Raw genomic sequence first — 19,481 nt, 5'->3', positions numbered from 1 at the left:
GTACTTATTCTTCGCTTTACGAGATATGTCGTATGAATATTCTTGTAAAATAGATAATGAAACAAATGGGTACTAGGGTAGTTACCTTTCTACTCAGTTTTTGTTTTATTCCTTGATACCGTGACTGAACTACTGCGTGTAGTATTTTACGGACCATTCTAAAATAAGTATAAAATGTAGTTGCGTAGCTGTATTCAAGCGTAGACCAGGAAAGAGACCTTCCTTTTAACATCTCGTGCATCTGTCTATTAACACGCACGTGCGAAACACCCACATATAGATTCAATGTGCAGGCATCTACGCTCTCAGGCAAAGTTACACCCTTTGGAGTGCCCCTTCTGCCACACAATAATCATCATCTTCCTTGGTGCGTTTCCTGTGATTCCGGTACTTTCCAGTAACAAACGGCATGCGCGTTATCGGCATGATAGAATTCCCGACAGGAAAGTAGCGGGCGCGGCATTTTCAAGAAGGGAAACGCATCAATGCAGGTGACGATTATTGTGCGGCAGAAGGGGCACTCCAAAGGGTGTAACTTTGCCTAAGAATGTAATCAAAGCTACGGCATAGGACAGCAAGGCACGGCGAATATATTTGCACAATTATCAAACCTTCAGCCTTCAGTTTATGAGTAGACGGCGCCACCTCATCACCAGTGCCTTCAAAATCGCAAGAAGTACGATGACCCGAGAAGAAACATGATATGGTCCGGGGGCAGCTGGAGTAGTTCTTTTTGAGAAATTATATTCTGCTTTGCCCGCATTGTGTCACAGGCCCTACTGCTTTACAGAAACTCGGTGTATGCAGCCCACAAATGCTCTGTTGCGAGTGAGCATAATGGCTACGGACGTTTTATTTAATTCCATCTACTGCCTGTCAGATATTTTTCTGGTGCGAACATTTCTCGCGGTACCAAGCAACTGCCGTTATAGTCTATAGGGAAGCGCGAAAAGAAGTACGCTTAGATTACATGTATAACATTATTCTTGCCCTGAAAAAGGATAAAGATCACGCCGTTGAAAAATTAAATTTATTCGTAACTTCTCTATTCCTAAGCGTTGTTTACGCTCTTGTACCTGCACAAGCACTCTTTTCCTTTCTATTTCTATCATCTTTCAGTCCCTCATCCTCGCTTCCGACATGCTGACAGACGTTCAGGTACCAGCTGCGCGCTTGAGAGTTACGGTGCGGCCAGCAGGCTTTTCTCCTAACTGTCAACCAATCTCTCTCACTTGTGCTTGTACCTGCGCTTCAAGTATGTAGGTTGTTTTAAATACATTTCTCGTTACAAATTAACAGGCGTGCTAGATATGTGGGGCACACTTGTTGCAACACTCAGTGGTTGGTCACCTCGCCTTGTCCGTGTTAACAACGCAGAGACTAGACTACTCCGGTAATAGATACTCTTCGATGTGCCACCTGCTGAAGCATGGCGCGCTCATGCGCTCGAGCAGACGACACCAAGCCCCACCTCGAAGCTCCTGTGCGGCTCCGCCTCTTAACTTCTATGCGGGGCGGCGCCGTGTGCGCTGGCCCTCCCTCGCTGCTCCGTGTTCGTAGTAAGACTGGACGACCCTGTACACACGTATTGCAGAAATAAATTCATTTTGCCACTCACTCACATTGACTAGGAAAGCTACCCAATGTCGGTTACACGTTCCTCCACGTATTAGAAAGAAGAGAGAGATAGTCCGCTGGTCCTAACCGTACACTCGTACCTTCATTTCTGTACGAGGTTCTATGGGGCATGCATGCATACACCATCGAGAATATCTAGTTCACCGCCTGCTACGTCATCAGTGCGTATACCTGGCCTCCCACATCCCGCATCCCACCCCTGCAATGGCTGCTTGCCGTAGCGATAGTTGTTCGGGTACGTTGGCTGAAAGCGAACAGAGAAAACGCCGGAAGACAATTCACGATGTCATGTCTCGTTTCCTGTACGTGCGTGCGCGTGCGTGTGTGTGTGTGTGTATGTGTGCGTGTGCGTGTGCGTGCGTGCGTGCGTACGTGCGTGTGTGTGTGTGTGTGTGTGTGTGTGTGCGTGCGTGTGCGTGTGCGTGTGCGTGTGTGTGTGTGTGTGTGTGTGTGTGTGTGTGTGTGTGTGTGTGTGTGTGTGTGTGTGTGTGTGTGTGTGTGTGTGTGTGTGTGTGTGTGTGTGTGTGCAGGCATACGGATGTGATCCTCTTTCTAAGGAGCCATGTCTCTTGCACTACGCTGCATTATCCGTGTGCTGAACTATCTCAAAAGACACCCCCATAGCGACGCCTATGTGCGCTCGTCGAAATTGCTTGGCAACAGTAAGTGGAGTAATATTTTTCCGGTCCCCGCTTTATAATGGGAAATGAAAGAAAGCTGCGCGGCAACTCTTTTCTGGAATCCGCTCCTAGCGCCTTGATTTATGAACACAATTTATTTTCCATTTTCTGGTTTCTTCCTCGTGCTTTCCATTTCGTCCCACCAGATTCCTCTCTCGGTATCCGGAAATAAGGATCGACAACAAATCGCAGCTCGTGTTTAGACAGCGCTAATAGGACGTCGTCTTAGCTAGTCGCCGCCTCCCCACTACCCCGGCAAGCAGCAAGGAGGAGTCGTTAAACAAGCCTCGAGGGAGGCAGCCACGTTGAGAAACAAGAAAATCCGTCGCCTGAGGCAATCTGCAGCAGCATCCTAAATGGAAGCACGTGCTTTATTTTCACCGCGGGGTGTGTCAGCCCCTTCGTGCTTCTCATTCAAACTGACCGCTCTTTCTCTTTGTCCACGTCTTCGTTATTCCCACAGCGCTCCCCGAGGAGAATGCTTTGTTTGAGAAGCTCCCGCTGAAGCCATTGAACACAGCAGTGAATAATAGCACTGGAATGGGGTGGGTGATGTGACAAGTTGAAATAAATGAGTGCTTCGCTGATTTAAAGAGCGAAAGATTTTTCATTTTATGATTCCAGCGCTCCTGGCTCGAGGAGTGGAGAAAACATGAACAGGAGATGGGCCGAAAGAGAAAGATCTGTTCAGAAACTTCCGCATTCTTGCCCTGTATTTATATTAAAGAACACGTATGAACTAGTAAAGTCGCGTAAACTAATTCTACCAAAACACTGTCTTCCAACCATTTCCTGATGTGCTGAAATATTGCGACATGGTTAAAAAATAAGAAAGGGCGAAAAAAATCCAGAACGCGAAGCTGCCAGCAGCTGAGAAAAAGTCCGGTATTGCATAATATCAGCTGAGAGCAACAGGAGTGTTGCAGGCATTTTGCCCCGCAATGAAATTTACACAGAGAGAGAAACTTGAATGAAATACGATCGCGCTTGAATGTTCTTTGTCTGGGGCGAGGATAATGAGAAATGTTCAGGCCTCTGTTCATTTCATTCTTCCTTTAGATGAATGTGTAACAAGTTCCGAGTAATTTTATCACGGAAGAAAGGCAGCAACGGCTTTACGAAACACAACCGTCTCGGCATTATGATTGTCATAACTATGACATTTTGAGAGGCATTATCAGAGCTCGTTTAGGTAAGCTCAAGGAAATTGCAATTAGTGTGTACAATAATTCAGGACGGAGACCACAATTTTGTCGCGTTTCGTGGTTCAGGAGCAGTTTTATTTTACCACTTCCTGTCAAATTTCTACTGCTCGCTTATAGGATGAGACATTTTGCAATATGGTAATCCATTTTAGATTCAGGCGAAAATAATTCTCTAGTAGCTTTAGTCCCTGGCAGTACCCTGTTTTAATTTAACAAGATGTTGTACTTGGAAAGGCGCACCAAATATACGGGCTATTGCTGTACGGTGTTTTTGATAGTGCATAGTGTCGCATTAAAAGAGAGAACAAAGCTAAGTTCGCAACAAAACTCGAAATAATAATTATTCTATATATTTTTTTTTCTTGCTCCCAGTACCTCCCAAGCGTCCTGTCATAATGGACGAAAATGGCACGAAGATCGACAACATCACCAGGCCGTACCTAGAGGGCGAAGACCTCACTCTGACCTGTGACGTCTACGATGGTGAGTTTCTTTTCATACACCGACAGTTTTCTTAGGCTTAACGTTTAGCAGTTTATTGTTGTGGTGAGGATGCATCTCAGTGCACCGCTTTCTGTTATGTGAGGGCACCACTTTTGTGTGCACGCGGAAATTCCTTAAAAGACTATGGAATTCAGTCGAGAAGACAATGCCTTCTTTGAAAAACTTTGGCTGTTGGAACAACCCGGCGACGGTGACATCGACGGCAAGAATTCGCCTCAAATGTGTAGTATAAGCCATACGGGTTTATTTCCTGATGGTTTGGACACAGCCATCATTGTTCGAGCACGTGATATGGTCACAGTAGGCTATGGTTGTTTTCCTGCAACTTCATGTATGTGGCGTTCTTACTAGTGAAGTAGGAAAGAAAGATACTTTCTTTTTTTTCCTATCCTCCCCGTCGCTTTTTTAAGATTGAATTAGTTTGAACTGTTTCCTATTGGCATTGTCTTATAGATCAGATAACCGCGTTAGCAAATCATAGTGCGCCCGTCAATTATAGCTCTTCATAGGCATGTTCTTTATGGTGTGGCATCGGTGCCAGTGCAATATTATGCGCAGTAAGTCTTGCATTGTTTCATGCAATATTAATTGGAATAAACATTTGGAGGTGCATGAGGAGCAATATACTACGTATAACAACACTGATATTATTGTTGAGGTGGCGCTATTTTATCCTCCTCTCTCCCTCCTCCTTTTCACATCTTGCTGCTAGCTTCACTTCAATTCTTTCACTGTCGTGCTTGTAATTATTTTTATGACATTATGTTTGCTTGAAATCGAGGAAAGCGTATCGAAATTGATTTAGTTGGAGCCGTAGAAAAATGATTTTTTTGTTCCTATAGATTTGTTCCTATAGATTGTTCCTATAGATTTTTGTTACCATAAACGATGAGAGCGAGTAACATATGTGGGAGTCCACTTGATACAGAACTGAAACATTTCAAAGTCTAGTAACGTGGAAACATTGACTAGTAGGTTATTTTTATATTTAGCAGCAACACCGTTAGGGGTACAGACAAAACCAAGGCACATAGAAAACACATCACTCAGCATAATGTCTTTATGAGCCTTCAACTTTGTCTGTGTCCATAGCGTTGTTCCCTCCCGGACATTTCTAAATGCCTTACAGCGGACGGCAAAACAGCAGGGCATCTCGTAGTGAGCACAATGGCTACGAACGTTTCATTTAATTCCATCTACCGCCTATTCCGGTTCGAATAACTCTAGTGATAGCGAGTAACTACCACTCTAGTCTAAAGGGAATCCTGAAAAGTTGTGAAAAAGATACCTAAATTGTTCTACTTTTGTGCTTGTTGATATATAAAGTGATGAGTGATAATAGGCCATCAGCCTATTATAGCGGACAAAGGCGCCATATGCCACTCCTTAGGTGCGATCGTATTCGCTTGAAAAAAATGTCAGCGGAGTGGCCTAGTCTGTAAAGCATAATAAAATTTCACGAACGTAAAAAAAAAAAAATATGGCCGAGAAGCAACACTTCCGACTGGCAATCTCGAGGTCCACAGTTCAATTTAGAGGAGAGCGCTGAGTGGCTTTTCTTTTTCTTCCCTTTATTTTTTATAACAATGTCGGAAGTCAGTTCCGGATGAGTTCGGCGGACATCCAGAATACTAGGATAGTCATAGAAGAAATGATAACGCTGTAGAAAGAAAATGTTGCGTGCATTTCGAACACCTTTGGGCCGAAAGTGTGAAGTTCCAAAAAAATACGCTTTCACACGATGAGCGCGTTCGGCTGCGCTACTTTTGCTCTGGTCTTTTCCGCGATGTCTGCCGTTATATTAGTGAGACATTTCTCAACGACGGAAAAAGACGGCCACTGTCCCTGCAGACCACATTCAAAGACCTGGCGTACCATCACTACCATTCTTCTCTTTATGTGCTAATCTTTATCCTCTTCGGTTATGTCTGTTTTGGAAAATAAGTGGATTGCTATGGCAACAGATTAAGAAGACTGATGCGCAATCACACGGACACTGCTGACAAGGAAGGAAGGAAAGCAGGAGGTGAAGGGCAGAGAGATTAATCATAGTAAGTGTCCAGTTGGCTACTCGCTGTGCAACTGATGCCGCCGACTCCCTCCTGGAGAACGTAATCCTTCACCATGGTGTCCCTCTACAGCTTATCAGCTACCGAAACCGCTACTTTCTTTCTAAAGTTGACAATGACCTTCTAGACATCTGCAAGACTAAACATGAACTTGCTACTGTTCACCATGCAAAAACGAATGACCTAAACGAGTGTCTCAACCATATCCTCACTGACACGCTTTCCATGTAGGTGTTCACTGACCATCGTGACTGGGACTCTGCGTTGCCGTTTGCTACCTTTGAATATAGTCCTCGCCGCGGTACTGTCGCGGTATCTCTCGTTTGGCAGCGATCCTAGCTACCTTTCGAACAGTTCTGCCTGTAAGCCTAAATTTCCTGTGGGAGTACACCCGGGAAGCTATACTCGAAGTACAAGAGACGGCCACCCATATGGTGGGCGCCTATACTTATACAGGCAGGCGCTTGGATGACGGTCGCCACTGCGACACCCACTGCGCAACGGGTGACCTGGTTCTCCTCTGGTGACCATCGTGACGCGTTGACCTCTCTGAGAAGTTACTTTCGCGCTACTTTGATCCTTACTGCGTCTTGCGCGAAGTAGCCGACGTCGCCCTCTTGACCCCGCCGTGGCTCAGCCTCGCTCTGACGTTAGCCACGTCGCGCGCCTCAAGCCGTATAATTCGACTGCCTTCTATACAGTACCGTGTTGGTGCTTCAGCCACAGGGGACCATGCAACAAGCTGATAAAGAAGGCGTTGATGATTAGTCTGAAGAAGACGGAGCTCGAAATTGGCAATTAGAGGTTCGAAAACGTATTCATTTTCCAGTCTGCATTATTCTTCGGAGTACACTGACCTCGGTTTCATGTACCACATGTGGTATTTGTACATGCCTTGATTAATCCCTTAAATGGGATTAATTAAATGATATCTGAGAGATGCCACCTATTTGTGATGTGCGAGAGTCTACAAATAATCTATGATGACATCTACCTAAACAACGTGAAACTTCTCTCTCAGAACATATTAAATGGGCTATTACAAGACCATTAATTGTGTTTAGCTTTAAATACGGTCATCGCTGCGAACGGTATCACATTGCAGAGAAAAAATCTCGAATTGGCATTTTCACTCGAGCTGTAGACTTGTCCTTCTCAATCAGGATTCCGGACGTCCTATCTGTATTTCTGGCTAAATCTTTAGCTGTAGTGATAACTTTACACAAACTAATTTAATCAATATCACCGGTCGTTATAATAACGGATTCTTTATGTTCATCGCTCACAACAAAAAGGGCAACTAAAGTTTTAGGTACATTTCATTTTCTAGTGCCTGCCCACGTAAATTCCGTTAGATTGGTTTGCGTGCCTGCACATTAGAGATTATTCATCAACAAAATGGCTGACAGCCTCGCGAGAGCGGCCGTGAATGGCCCTGTAATATGATTAGTTTCTACATCAGCGTACCTAACTTTTGCCAGGCTCAGGAGATATGCAATTATTCAAGACTTTTTGAACCAAGCTATGGTCAGTTTTTTAGAATATCAACACCTCCTATTCTCTTGGCACACAAATTACTTTCACAGCAGGAAAACTGAAGTAATATTTACCCGATTACGTCGTTGAATACCAGTATTAAACTTTTATCGTGACAGGGCTGGTGGGGTGCCCTCCCCTTTTTTCCATTCTGTGGAGAGGATGAAACTACAGATAGTTGTTCGCTTATTCTGCTGCCGTTTTTAATCTTTAAGAACACTACTTTGGAATTATCGTTCAGACAACTTGGTTTAAATTTTTCTATTGTGAATATTCTTTCTCTAGGAGCCTCCTCTCTTCGAAACTACCACAAGGATGTCTGGTCAGCCGTAAAGGAATTAATAGATGTTTTAAGGATGAGGAGGAAGAAAAACATTTATTGAAGAAAAAATTTCTTAAGTTCTGCATACTTTTTTCATTCATTTCTTCTTGCGAACTTTACGAATTTTATTATTAACAGTAATTTCCTGATACCATCCGAACCTTGGTCGATCCCCCGCAATGAGCATGCGATATCTTAAAAGGCAAACCAATCCAAACCGAAATTCGGGAGCTAACCACCATCTTGACAGCCGCTAGAGTCATTGTAAGTAGTATGTAAATACAGGGTGTTTCAGCGAACACTTTCAAAAATGTTTAAAGCTTGCCTGTGGCAGATAGCTCAATTCTATTTTATGAGCTGGTCTACGCAAAGTGGCGGAGACTACTTGCAGAAAAAATTTAAATGCGAAATTGAATAGTTAATAATTCATTAATTAACTTTATGCCTAATTATCTTATGGCCCATATTGCAATTTACAAATTCTAACACTGAACTTCGCAAGGCGGATCGACTTGGAAAGAATTCTCAGGACGATAACAGTTTCGAGATATAAATTCCCGAACTTTGCGGAGAAATGCATTGGCATTCCAGTTACTTGTGTGCGTCAGTGCATGAAACGACGTTATTTTGATAAATTAACTGGAACGCCAATGCCTTTCTCAGCAAGGTTTGGGAGTTTATATCTCGAAACTGGTGTCATCTTGAAAATTCATTCCAAGCGGATGTGTCTTGCGAATTCCACGGCTAGAACTTTTAAATTGCAACATGGGCCATAATGTAATTAGTTAAATACTTAATTAGTAAAGTGTTTTATTAATTAGTTGATTTTGCATCTCCATTTTTTTTGCAAGTATTGTCCGCCGCTTCGAGTAGATCAGCTCATGAACTAGAATTGTGAAATCAGCCACAGGGAACTTTTAAACATTTTTGAAAGTGTTCGCTGAAACACCGTGTATATTTCCGTGCTTCTCTTTTCCCCTTAACGCTATGGCTGTATTAGTTGGTTCAAGCACTCTCTTTTATGTATGTGGGTCAGATATAGACACAAAAAACACCCTTAAGGTTGCAAATTCTTTTCACATCTACACTGCTTCACACCAACGTGCTGAGTGATATTCTCATGAACAGGGGACAGAAAAGAGAGAGGAAGCTTGGAGAAATATGCGCACCTCTGATGGCGCCGAATGATCGCGTGAATGCGCGCAATAGGTGCAGAAAGAATCGCCTCGCCAGAAAAAAATATCACGTCGAGTCCATTAAACCGCATTCAAATGGCCATCTGTGGTACGTTGTTTTAACGAGACAACCGACAGTAAAGGTCGTTTAGCTCAAAGAAGATTGCGTATGCGTGAACTTTCGGTCTCTGAACCTGGGATTAGAGGGCTGCTTTACGAACGATCAATGCTGAAACCACGGGACATCGCCTTTTTTATCACCGCTAACGGTCTCCCAGGCGACGCTGTGATAACTTTTCCCCTCTCCGTCTATTCATCGACCGTTGAATAAAATTCAAAGCAGGCAAGGAGGGCAACAGTCGGTTCTGTTGCAACAGTGATGGCGCCAACACAACAAAATAAGCGTAAATTTATTGTCTACTCCTCGCCATAAACAACCACGGTCTTCGCTTGGAGATTGCGTCATTTCAAGTTACGTTGTTACTACCCTCTTAGGTGCATTTTATACTAGCGTGCTAGATCAACGACCGCAGCTCTTTGGCTGCTGGGCATGTCATACAGCAGCAGCTGCCACCGGCTGTGGTTTAAAAAGGGTAACGTTTCAGTTGAAGTAAGCGCACTTCTTCTTGTCGGTGTCATTGTTGGTCAGTCGTTTGTTTCTAACATTCCAGAAGACCATGGGAAAGCTATTGATAAAACTGCAAACAGTGCTGCCGATATTATCGTATCTTCATGATTTGTTCGAGTTTAGCGCTAAGTGGAGTTATCGAGTTAGCCTCTTTAAACTGCAACTAACAAAATCTGAAGAAAAGGAGAATGAAACTGGCGGCTGTAGTAACAGCTCTGGAAATGACTTTTGTTATTTTCGTACTCCTTTAAGTGACAATAACTAATAACATTACTGTAGAATAAAAATCTTATGTCTAGACCAAGCGCTAAACAGACGTCTATCTTGCAGGTTATATTCGACTCAATGCTGTTCAAAGATGAGCGACCGATGTTGCATGGGTCTAGCATGTAACCTTTTCCCACAATATAACCTTGGTCCTGCCCGTACGACGATGACCTTGCGTACATGCTCTTCCACAATACTCTAAATTTAAATAAATTCTGGAGTCCTATACGTGCCAATACATTGATATAATTATGAGGAACGCTGTATAGTAGGGGCTGTGCATCAATTTTGACAACCAAAGGCTTTTTTTTTTTTCGCGTAAGCATGAATCTAAGTGCATGAGCACTTTTCCATTTCGCGTAGATCAAGATGCGGGCACCATGGCCTGGATCGAACCTACGACCTTGTGCTCAGCAACGCAACACCATAGCCAATGAGCTAACGTGGCCGGTGACACTCTAACCCACACTGTTTATTTGTATGTCGTTTTTAAAGATACAGTACGCCAAGAACAAACGGCTCGATAAGTTCTCTCTCTGTCCTGAAAAACACGGTGTTACATTCTCGGCAACGTGATATTCGCGTGACAGGACCCAAATCACGCTTGGGAACATTCGCAAAGCTTCCTTCTTTGTCTGACAAGAAAGGGGGAGAAAAGCAAACAACTGTATTCTCGCGAGGCCGCCTTGGGATCGTCTCGTGCGCGGCTACCCGAGACGACATCAAGCATAAGCTCGCCTATCGCGCCGGAATAAGAAGCGGAACGAGGAAGTTGTGCCATCAGTAGCGACGGATATGTCAGAATAACCAGGACAAACAAAAAAGTGTTTACGCGGCAAAGCATTCTCTCCTTAGACCCGTGCGGAGGAAAACAAGCGACGGCCTCACGGGCCACCCACTGCGCGGAACGAGAAGTTATGATCCACGGAGAAGCCGACGAGGTCTCGCCGTCGCCGCCACTGCGCACTCCTCAAGCGGCGCAGACTGAGCGGGCGGAAAGCATTGTTTTCAAGCACGCGATTTCTGGCGCTGACGGCTTCGCACGAAGAAAAATGTGCGGGTCTCGCATTTGTCTTGGTTGTTCGCGAAGTGGGATGGAAGGGAAGCGTGGGACGGGAGGGTTGCAGGCGCGCTTGCCGTTCGGCGATGCCGCCTTTCCGCTTTGCGCAACACGGCCAGAGCAATGCGCCAGAAACGAAACGCTCGCGCGCTCGGGTGAAGCAACCCTGTGTTTTCTTTTCCCCTCGTTGCCTCCGCTCAATGACTCCCCATCCGAATTCGCCGCAGAGTTGCCCTGTCGCTACATTCTGCATAGGGTTCGCCTGTGGGCCAGCATGCGCAGTTTTCAAAGAAAACGTAGCCCCTGAGAAAGAGAGGGAGACACATTGAGACAGTTATAAGCTGAGATATGAAGACAGGGCATCGAATATTACTTCTGCGTTGTCTGGCAGCCGCGTGCTCTGTTGGTGTGGAACTGCTGTTTTTGATCTGTTCGCCCCCCATTTCTCCGGCGTTATTCAGGCTTGCAAGTGACTGTTCTATTGGAGCCAATAACTTTCCCAGCATCTCTACTGCTCGATCTGGAAGCTGCGTACACTGCTGATACGGGCTGCATTATAAATGACCGGGGGTTTTCTCGGCGAAGCCTGTGCAGTGGCTCGCGAATATAGGATTCCCCGCAAGCGTTTTCGAGAACGGCGATTCGGTTGCTGGTCGCTGTGGCAAATGCGGCGGCAGAGGGACCAGCTCTGCGGTCGCGTGAGTAACGTTTTTTGAAGCTAGCAGCACGCGGCGTCTGTTTTGCCCTCGGCCGTCTCCTGTTTTCCCAAGCTTGGCTCATCTGTTTTGCGCTAACAGCGTTTGCCCTTTGCCCGGTTGTCAGTTGTGGTCTACAGATATGATTTTTTTTTAAATGTCTGCGGCTGCCCGTTTCAATTAAAATTTTCGCTCTCCCGTGCAGAGAAGCGTTAAAACATTTTCTTCCCTCGGAATCGTTCCGAAAATGGGGAAAAACAAGCTGATCTTTTGTTTCATTTTTTTTCTTTCTTTTTGTGGCTCTTGGAGTTCAGAACGCGCGGCAGTACAAGTATGCACTGTTGTAGGTGCGAACAAAATAAAGATTAGTACTGAGGCATTCTATCTTAGTCTTCGTAAATATTTGTTATGCAGTTTAGCAGCTGCGCAAATAGGAATGAGTGCAGGCAAGCATTCGAATTCCAATCAAATGACAACACAGGGAAGGAAATTATGTGTAAGCGTAATCGGAAACCAAGGTTTTCATTAAAAAAACCACCGCCCTTTCCAATCCGTGACGATGGTCGAACAGCGAAGCTACATATCGAGTGTTACAATATGCAAGTCAAACTTCGCAGGCAGTCCTAATTTTAAATATTTTGCTTCACCATTCTTTCACCTCATTTCCGCTTTTGCGTGCTTCGCCTCGTGAGCATGCTTTAGGAGGGCTTTTTATTTCGGTTTTCCCAGTGCGCTTTTTTTTTGTGCGTGAGATTTGTCTGTGTCTGTTTGTCTGTGCCTGCTTTTTTTTTAGGCGCTCCGCCCCGTGGTCGTCCCATAGTTGGAGCTGGGATGGAATGTCCGGAACCACTAATCGAAAGCTCCGTATATTAAGCGCAAGGCCCAACTCTGGAGATGCGGGCGCTGTAATCGTTTTGACGATTGCTTCGATCGGTTTGACGATTCACGTCTTTGTGTTTGTTAATCAGGTTACACACACGTTCGGCTACGACGGTGAGAACGACGTCAGTGACTGTATGCCTGCAGTCCGCGGTTGTCGCTTGCGTTCGATCTCTCGAGTTTGCCTGGTGGCGTGGTTAGCAGCATCCGCCCGGCATTGCCGTTTCCGATTCTTCAAAACTAAATTGATTTAAAATTAAATCTGTCCGACACGTAAAGCAATGAATGGCTCACACCCTTAAGTGATGGCTCATATCCCCGTAAACATGGGCCCCCATTACGACGACAGACGAGAAGTGAAACTTTATGCTGGGATGACGAGGCGGCAACGGGGAGCTGTGGAAGAAGACAACGACGACCGCGGGACCAGCGACGACGCGGGACTAGTGGCATGAGCGTGTTCGCGCGGTAGCGTCGAGGGGCGCCAACTAGCCAGCTGTGAAAGAAGGCGACGACGCTCGAGCCATTTCTGATGATGATAGTTTTAGCGAACTCCGACAACGACGGCACAGGGTCTGCACACACCACTGGGCAGTAAAAAAAAAAATAATTTATCGGGCCGCAAAATAATCTTCGGAGAAGACAGCTGGCACATCATGAACAAAATGACTGACTCAAACAAGATGCAGACATCAAGATGACCACACAGAGGCAAGAACATGTTGCTACCTGAACTTGACTTTCCGCCGGCAATAGCCATTCCACTATTATTTGTTTGCTTTGTTTCGTGGTAATGTAGCCTTCTACTTTCATGTTCGAAGCTACTACACGACGTTCACCGAGCGATAGCCCTTCAACAATAACATGCGTTGAAAGGGAGGTGTGCTTCACATTTATTTTTAACAGCTAACAAATACTTACGCTCACTCTCACTTAAGCACATTCCTGAACATATTTAATATAGCTATGTTCACAATGCAGCTTATACAATAAAATATACCGTTAAAAAGTTCCTCCGCCATGTTCTGCGGGCTTTGTTTCGCGAGAACAGCTCTAGTTCATTGGAACTCTCGGCGCCTCTGGAACGGTCGCCTTTGCATTCTCACCTTTCCATGCAGATCCAGCTGCTACAAGGCCTCTAACGAGACTATGCAACATCACTATGTCATTTGTGGCTCGATGCGGCTTTCACAAAGAGCTCTTCCTTCGTCATTGGGATAATGGCACGCCTTCCTGTGACAGTTGTGGGTGGGTGGATTCTATCGAACATCTCCTCTGCATCTGTCCCCGCTATGACGACCAGAGGTTTCTACTTCGCAGCACGTTAGGTCACCTGGATACAGGATCACTCACGGTGTCAGAAGTACTTGCACCATGGCCACCCGCCTCACAAGCCCGGATAGCGATCAGTGCGTTACTTCAGTTCCTGAAGTCAACGAATCTCAGTGAGCAGCTGCGGTTTTGACGTGCACCTGTGGACGAAGCGACACCCTCAGTGTTTCCTCTCCTTCCTTGCTTTCTTTGTTTTTCATCCCTGAACGCCTATACCCTGCCTCGAGTAACAAACCGGACCTGTGCCTGGTTGACCTCGCTGGCTTTCCTTAACGTTCTTGTTTCTCGCGAGAGAGCGAGGGAGGTTGCCGCAAAGCATCCAATACTGATGGGTCTTTGGCTATCCCCAAGCATGGCCTTCTACGTTAGAGCGGCTTAGCTGCATGCCTCAAGTGGGGCAGTTACCATGCCTGCGGCGAGCAGGGCCTCTTACATCCCTCAGTAAAACTGTTTCCTGGTCAGGGAACATGGTGGCCATTCTTTTTTTTTTGTGCTTGCATTTTATGATCACTCTTTCCTGTCACCATGTACAAACTTGGTAAAACGCACAGGAAGAAAAACGTCGACACACTTTTTATGCGTTGAATACATTACGTATCATTTTACATGCTGTGCTAGTGCAACAACACTTGCACGTTCTCCTTTTCCTTTTCTGTGTCTTTCGTTAGTATATTGTTTGATTTTATTATAAGAATGGAAGCAACAAAATATACACTGTATGCAAGCTTACTTCTTATGTACAAACGAAAGCTAAAGACTTTCTCCTGTGCCCATTTGTTCACCGATATTTCAGTATACATCTGTCTGCACAATTTTTACTGCGAAGTTCAAGTTGTAGCAATTAGTAGTCGCAGTAACTTAATGTAACTTTCGGCCCATGCCTACACGTATATAAAGTTCGGAACAACAGCCATAAGTTATTGCGAATGCACCTAAAGTCGCGTGGTTGTAGGAAGCGGTACAGGAATTTATTTTATAAATGATTCGAAATTATTCCCTTACCTCGACTGATAAATCACGGTCGGTTTCGCGCACATTTCTCGCAGGCCAGCCAGAGCCCGTGGTGACATGGTGGCGTGGCTCGGAGCTCCTGCAGCAAGCGCTGAGCCGCAATTCGGGGGGCCATCCACGCGCCACGCTGTTCCGCCTGCGGCTCACGCGCGCCGACTACCAGGCACGGCTGACCTGTCGCGCAACCAACAGCAACATTACGCTGCCCGTGGCCACAACCATCGTCGTCAACATGCACTGTAAGTACGCGCTGTTTTAGACGCCACTTGCGTGGCGCGCTCACCTGGTCACTGTGACACAATGCCATCGAACATTGCTGAAACATTTCCTCCTTTTTAGAATGTCTCACGCCCGTAATAGCGTCAAGAATTTAACGATACAGTTCAAGAGAAGACACAGAAAATGCAAAAAAAAAATTCTTGGCATATTTTGCGTTACTAAGCCAACCGTTTTCAACCGCACGGGATACTACATCTCACATAGGACTTTCTAAGCGGCCACAGTAACGTGTCTGCTCCAAAACTGCAGTATTCCAAGATTAATTCTGTAATTTGAACTTTCCCATTTAGGTTTCAGTTGAGCAAGAGGGTGCAGTTCGCTCCTGCCTGGCGCATCGTAGCAAAAGTGGTAAAGAGGTGTAATAGGTGGTGTCCAAAGCCGGACGTCTATGACGTGTTTCTGGTTCCCTTAATCGCGTCCGGGGACTTCAACCAGCAGAAGCATAGTCTTTAAGACCCGCTTTTTAAGTACCGAGATCGCCACGTTATGAGGCGTGAATTCGGATACCACCTATCCGGACACCATTTCCTCGTGTGTTCTTAGTAGCACTCATGTCCAAGGAACTCTGTTATGTGGTACGAGTTTTTTATATAAACGTGATTGTTTGACAATCCAATCAGCAATACAGATTAGGCATCCCTTTTGTTATTGCTAGAGGGTCTGTGTCCTGATGATGCCAAGCGAAAACACGGTTGTCTTAATACACCAGTCACACGATAGAAACAAATGCCAGATCACCAAGACCCATATTCAAAAAGAAGTTACGCAAGAACTGATCGTAACAACTGGCGCCATCCGCTGGCGCTATCCGACATTTTATTTGTAATTAATGGTGTAAGTGCATACCGTATAGACTGTAGTGGAGGAATTAACGAACTTCACCTTAAGGCCGTGGTGCGTGCCGTATATGGTTGACAACTCAATATTTATTTCACTTGTGTGCAATTTCCATATTCACGTTCAGCGCATGTATCCTCAATTTGAAAGGCTTCGACTCTGCCTCACTGATAGTTCCGGCGTCACACGTTTTAATTTCCACACAAGGAAAGTGGAGAAATACTTATCGAGAAAACGGTCAGCCAAGGAGACAGAATCTCTCCAGTTACATTCATTTCATGAATATAAGTATTCAAACTATTAGACTACGAAGGATTAGGTGCGATGACCAACGGCAAATATCCCAACAACATTAAGCTTGCCGATGACATTGTTCGGTTCAGAAAGGCTGGGGACGCATTGCAACAATTGATTGAGGGCCTTAACCGAGAAAGCGGAATATTAAGTTGAAGAACAATAGGCAGAATAATAATGTGCGGAAGACAAAGGTCATGTTGAATAACCTGTCAAGCCAACGAGAATTCTTGATCGGCAATCAGCATCTAGGCACGTACAGGAGTAAAATTATCCAGGTCAGTTACACACAGGAAGCCGTGATCATTTGACAAAAATTTGCAGAAGAATGAAAATGGATTGGAGTGCGTACGGGCCCGCATTACCAAATCGTGAGCGGGAGTTCACTGCCATTGTTGAAAAGGAAGGCACACAATCATTCCATTCTTCAAGCACAGCCATATGGGGCATAAACTTGGAGGTTAACAATGAAGCTTGAGAATAAGTGAAGGACCGCTCAAATAAGCGATGGAAAGAAAAATGTTAGGTCTAACGGTAGCAGAGGTACACAGACGGCGGTGTGGGTCAAAGAGCAAACGGGGGGGTTTGTTGTTGAAGTAGAGAGAAAAAATAGGGAGCTTGGCAGGTCGCGTAATTTATAGGGCGGGTAATCTATGGTGCATTAACAATACAGAGCGGGCCCTAGGGGAAAGGAAGCGCTGTCGAGTACGGTGGAAAATTAGGTGGGGAATGAAATCAGGACATTTTGCAGGCATAACTTGTGATTAGCTAGCTCAAGTCAGGGGTAATTGGAGATCGCCGGTAGAGGCCTTCGTCTTGCACAGAACATAAAAGTACGATGATGACGTTTTACAACATCCACAATTCATGCGGAATTTTAACGGACTGTTGCTTTTGTGCCGCACTTTGCTCCGTACTGTGAGGCCACATTCGCATGTTTACAGAACGGTGTCGAGAGCCGCTTGGATAACACCAAACCCCCATTTTCGTTGAGCTATATGTGTAGAGTGACTGCTTCAAACAAAGTGCGTCAGTGTCGCAGGATAGAAGATTTTAACCAATATGACGCGAAACCAGCTACAATGTTGAATCACTTCGTGCTTCGTGTACGGTGCTGTGTAGTGTTCTGAAGTGCACGTGAGCCTGTGTTTTTATGGGCCCGGTAAATTTATGACAGCTTTGACGCAGAGGATCATGGTGATGTTGACTGATTAGCCTTGACTTCTATTAGATACCACGTGGGCTATGGCAGCCAGCGTAGTTAGGGACTCCAGTCCATGACTTCACCAACCTACGTATTATTTATTACCAGTCTACAGACTTGACGTGTACGCGCCTTTGAGCATTTCGGCTCTGTCGGAATGCGGCCAGCTGAACCTGCAAAAACAAAGTGCTGACATGGTGTGGGGCATCAGCGTGTTTTATCAGCTGAGGAAGAAGCCAAGCAGGAGTGATTAACGCTGATACAACGCCAAAGTGTGACAGGCAGCGATATTTTCAGGTGTGGATCTTACGTAGTGAAGTTTTATTTCATAAATTGAGAGTGTCAATAGCCATTACTTTCTTGCTGCATTTATTTTGAGGACTGCTTTAATAGCTCCCCGTGCACTCGACAGCGATCTTATGCGAAGGGAGCGCGCGTTTCGTTGTCAGTTGGTGGTCGACGACATCGTCGACCAGCACCTTAGACGATACCGGCTGACGAGGGGGCTGATATTAAGCATAAGCGCCGCATTAGTGTGCAGCGCGATCATATACCACACCGGTGAACGTACGGGCACTGGGTCTTTTACCTTGAAGCCATACCAGTAATATATTAGAGAGATGTTTTTTTTGTTTCTGTAATTAGTATCTAAATAAATACATTTATTGGCATTGTAATATGGTGGTGGTGATGATGTATACAGGCCGGGTTAGCCTGACACATCTGACAGGCAATTGCTCTGTCTGAGCATCTTTTTCTGCGCCAAATATATAACCTCATGTCTACCAGTTCTGTCTCTCCCAGAAATGTGAAAAAGACGCGTAACACTTCCACTGGAATTCTTTTGACGGAGGTACGGTGAACAAGCGAATGCGGTTGGCCTCCCCGGCGCTGTAGCAGGCGCCCGCAAAGAGGAAACTGTCGAATAGGCACATGCAATCATTTTGTGTATAGCCTAATTTTGTGTAAGAAATGAAAGAAGTGCGGTCAGCTGAAAACATAATTGCATGATGTGCGATAATGCTATCAGTTAACCACACTTGTTTTGCTTCTTGTTGTTTAATTCGAGCTTTCCTTCCTCCTCGCTCTCATACGAGGCCGTAAGTTAAGTGCGCTGCCACTTCGGTTGCACCGTTATCTCGGCGTAAGAACTTTTTGCCTGAGAAATTGCCTACGAACAGCGTGTCGTGTTTAGCATCTCGTGTCATAAATAATTTTATCGCCTGCATTATTTGGGAGATGATATATCTAGGACGGCAGCAGAGATGGAGAAAATTACAACTTACATAGATTCATCGGCATGTGCACGAGAGATCGTGCGTGAAAGCAAAGTGCAGTAAAAGCTAGGACAAGCCTGACGAGCGAGACATCTTTGTCCTCTGTTAATGTCTTATCTGCGTTACTCTTTGTTTAGATATGCAAAAACTAGCACAGCGACCTGCTTCACCAGGCGCACGGCCGTTATGGTCGTACGAACTAACCCGATTGACCAAAAGGACATTACTTATCTAACTAGCACAGATGGCTACATGGGGGGTAAACAAATGCAGGCGGCCATGAACGGCATTCACTCTAAAGATAACACTAAATTGGGCTTTGTGTTCAACAGCAAACAAAAACCGAAACGCTGGATCGACTACTAATTTCGAATAAAAACCCTTCCCTAGGCACAAGTGGAACAAACTAATTCGACACTGCAAATATGACTTGGGCTATTTGGATTGTTCTCCGACTATTAGGACTAAAATGTGCGCTATAAGTGCACTACATACGGGATCATCTACGTGATCGTTCGGCGCGTAAGGACTGAAGCGCAGTCTGAGCGGTGGATGCGCCAAAAGCCTAGCTCTCGTCTCTGTGGCTTAT

General features: G+C 45.3%; 1 protein-coding gene across 1 annotated transcript in view; it reads left to right on the top strand.

The window, feature by feature from the left end:
- The window catches only part of LOC135903351 (synaptogenesis protein syg-2-like), a 108,319-nt gene that overhangs the window by 49,385 nt on the left and 39,453 nt on the right, over positions 1-19,481 (top strand). The window contains exons 3-4 of the mRNA XM_065433701.2: positions 3,896-4,006; positions 15,037-15,240. Of these exons, the coding sequence (XP_065289773.1) occupies positions 3,896-4,006; positions 15,037-15,240 (315 nt within the window). The remainder of the gene's footprint in view (positions 1-3,895; positions 4,007-15,036; positions 15,241-19,481) is intronic.

This window comes from Dermacentor albipictus, chromosome 1, assembly GCF_038994185.2.
Source record: "Dermacentor albipictus isolate Rhodes 1998 colony chromosome 1, USDA_Dalb.pri_finalv2, whole genome shotgun sequence".
Classification (NCBI taxonomy): Eukaryota; Metazoa; Arthropoda; class Arachnida; order Ixodida; family Ixodidae; genus Dermacentor; species Dermacentor albipictus.
This window is presented reverse-complemented; position numbering and strand designations above follow the sequence as displayed.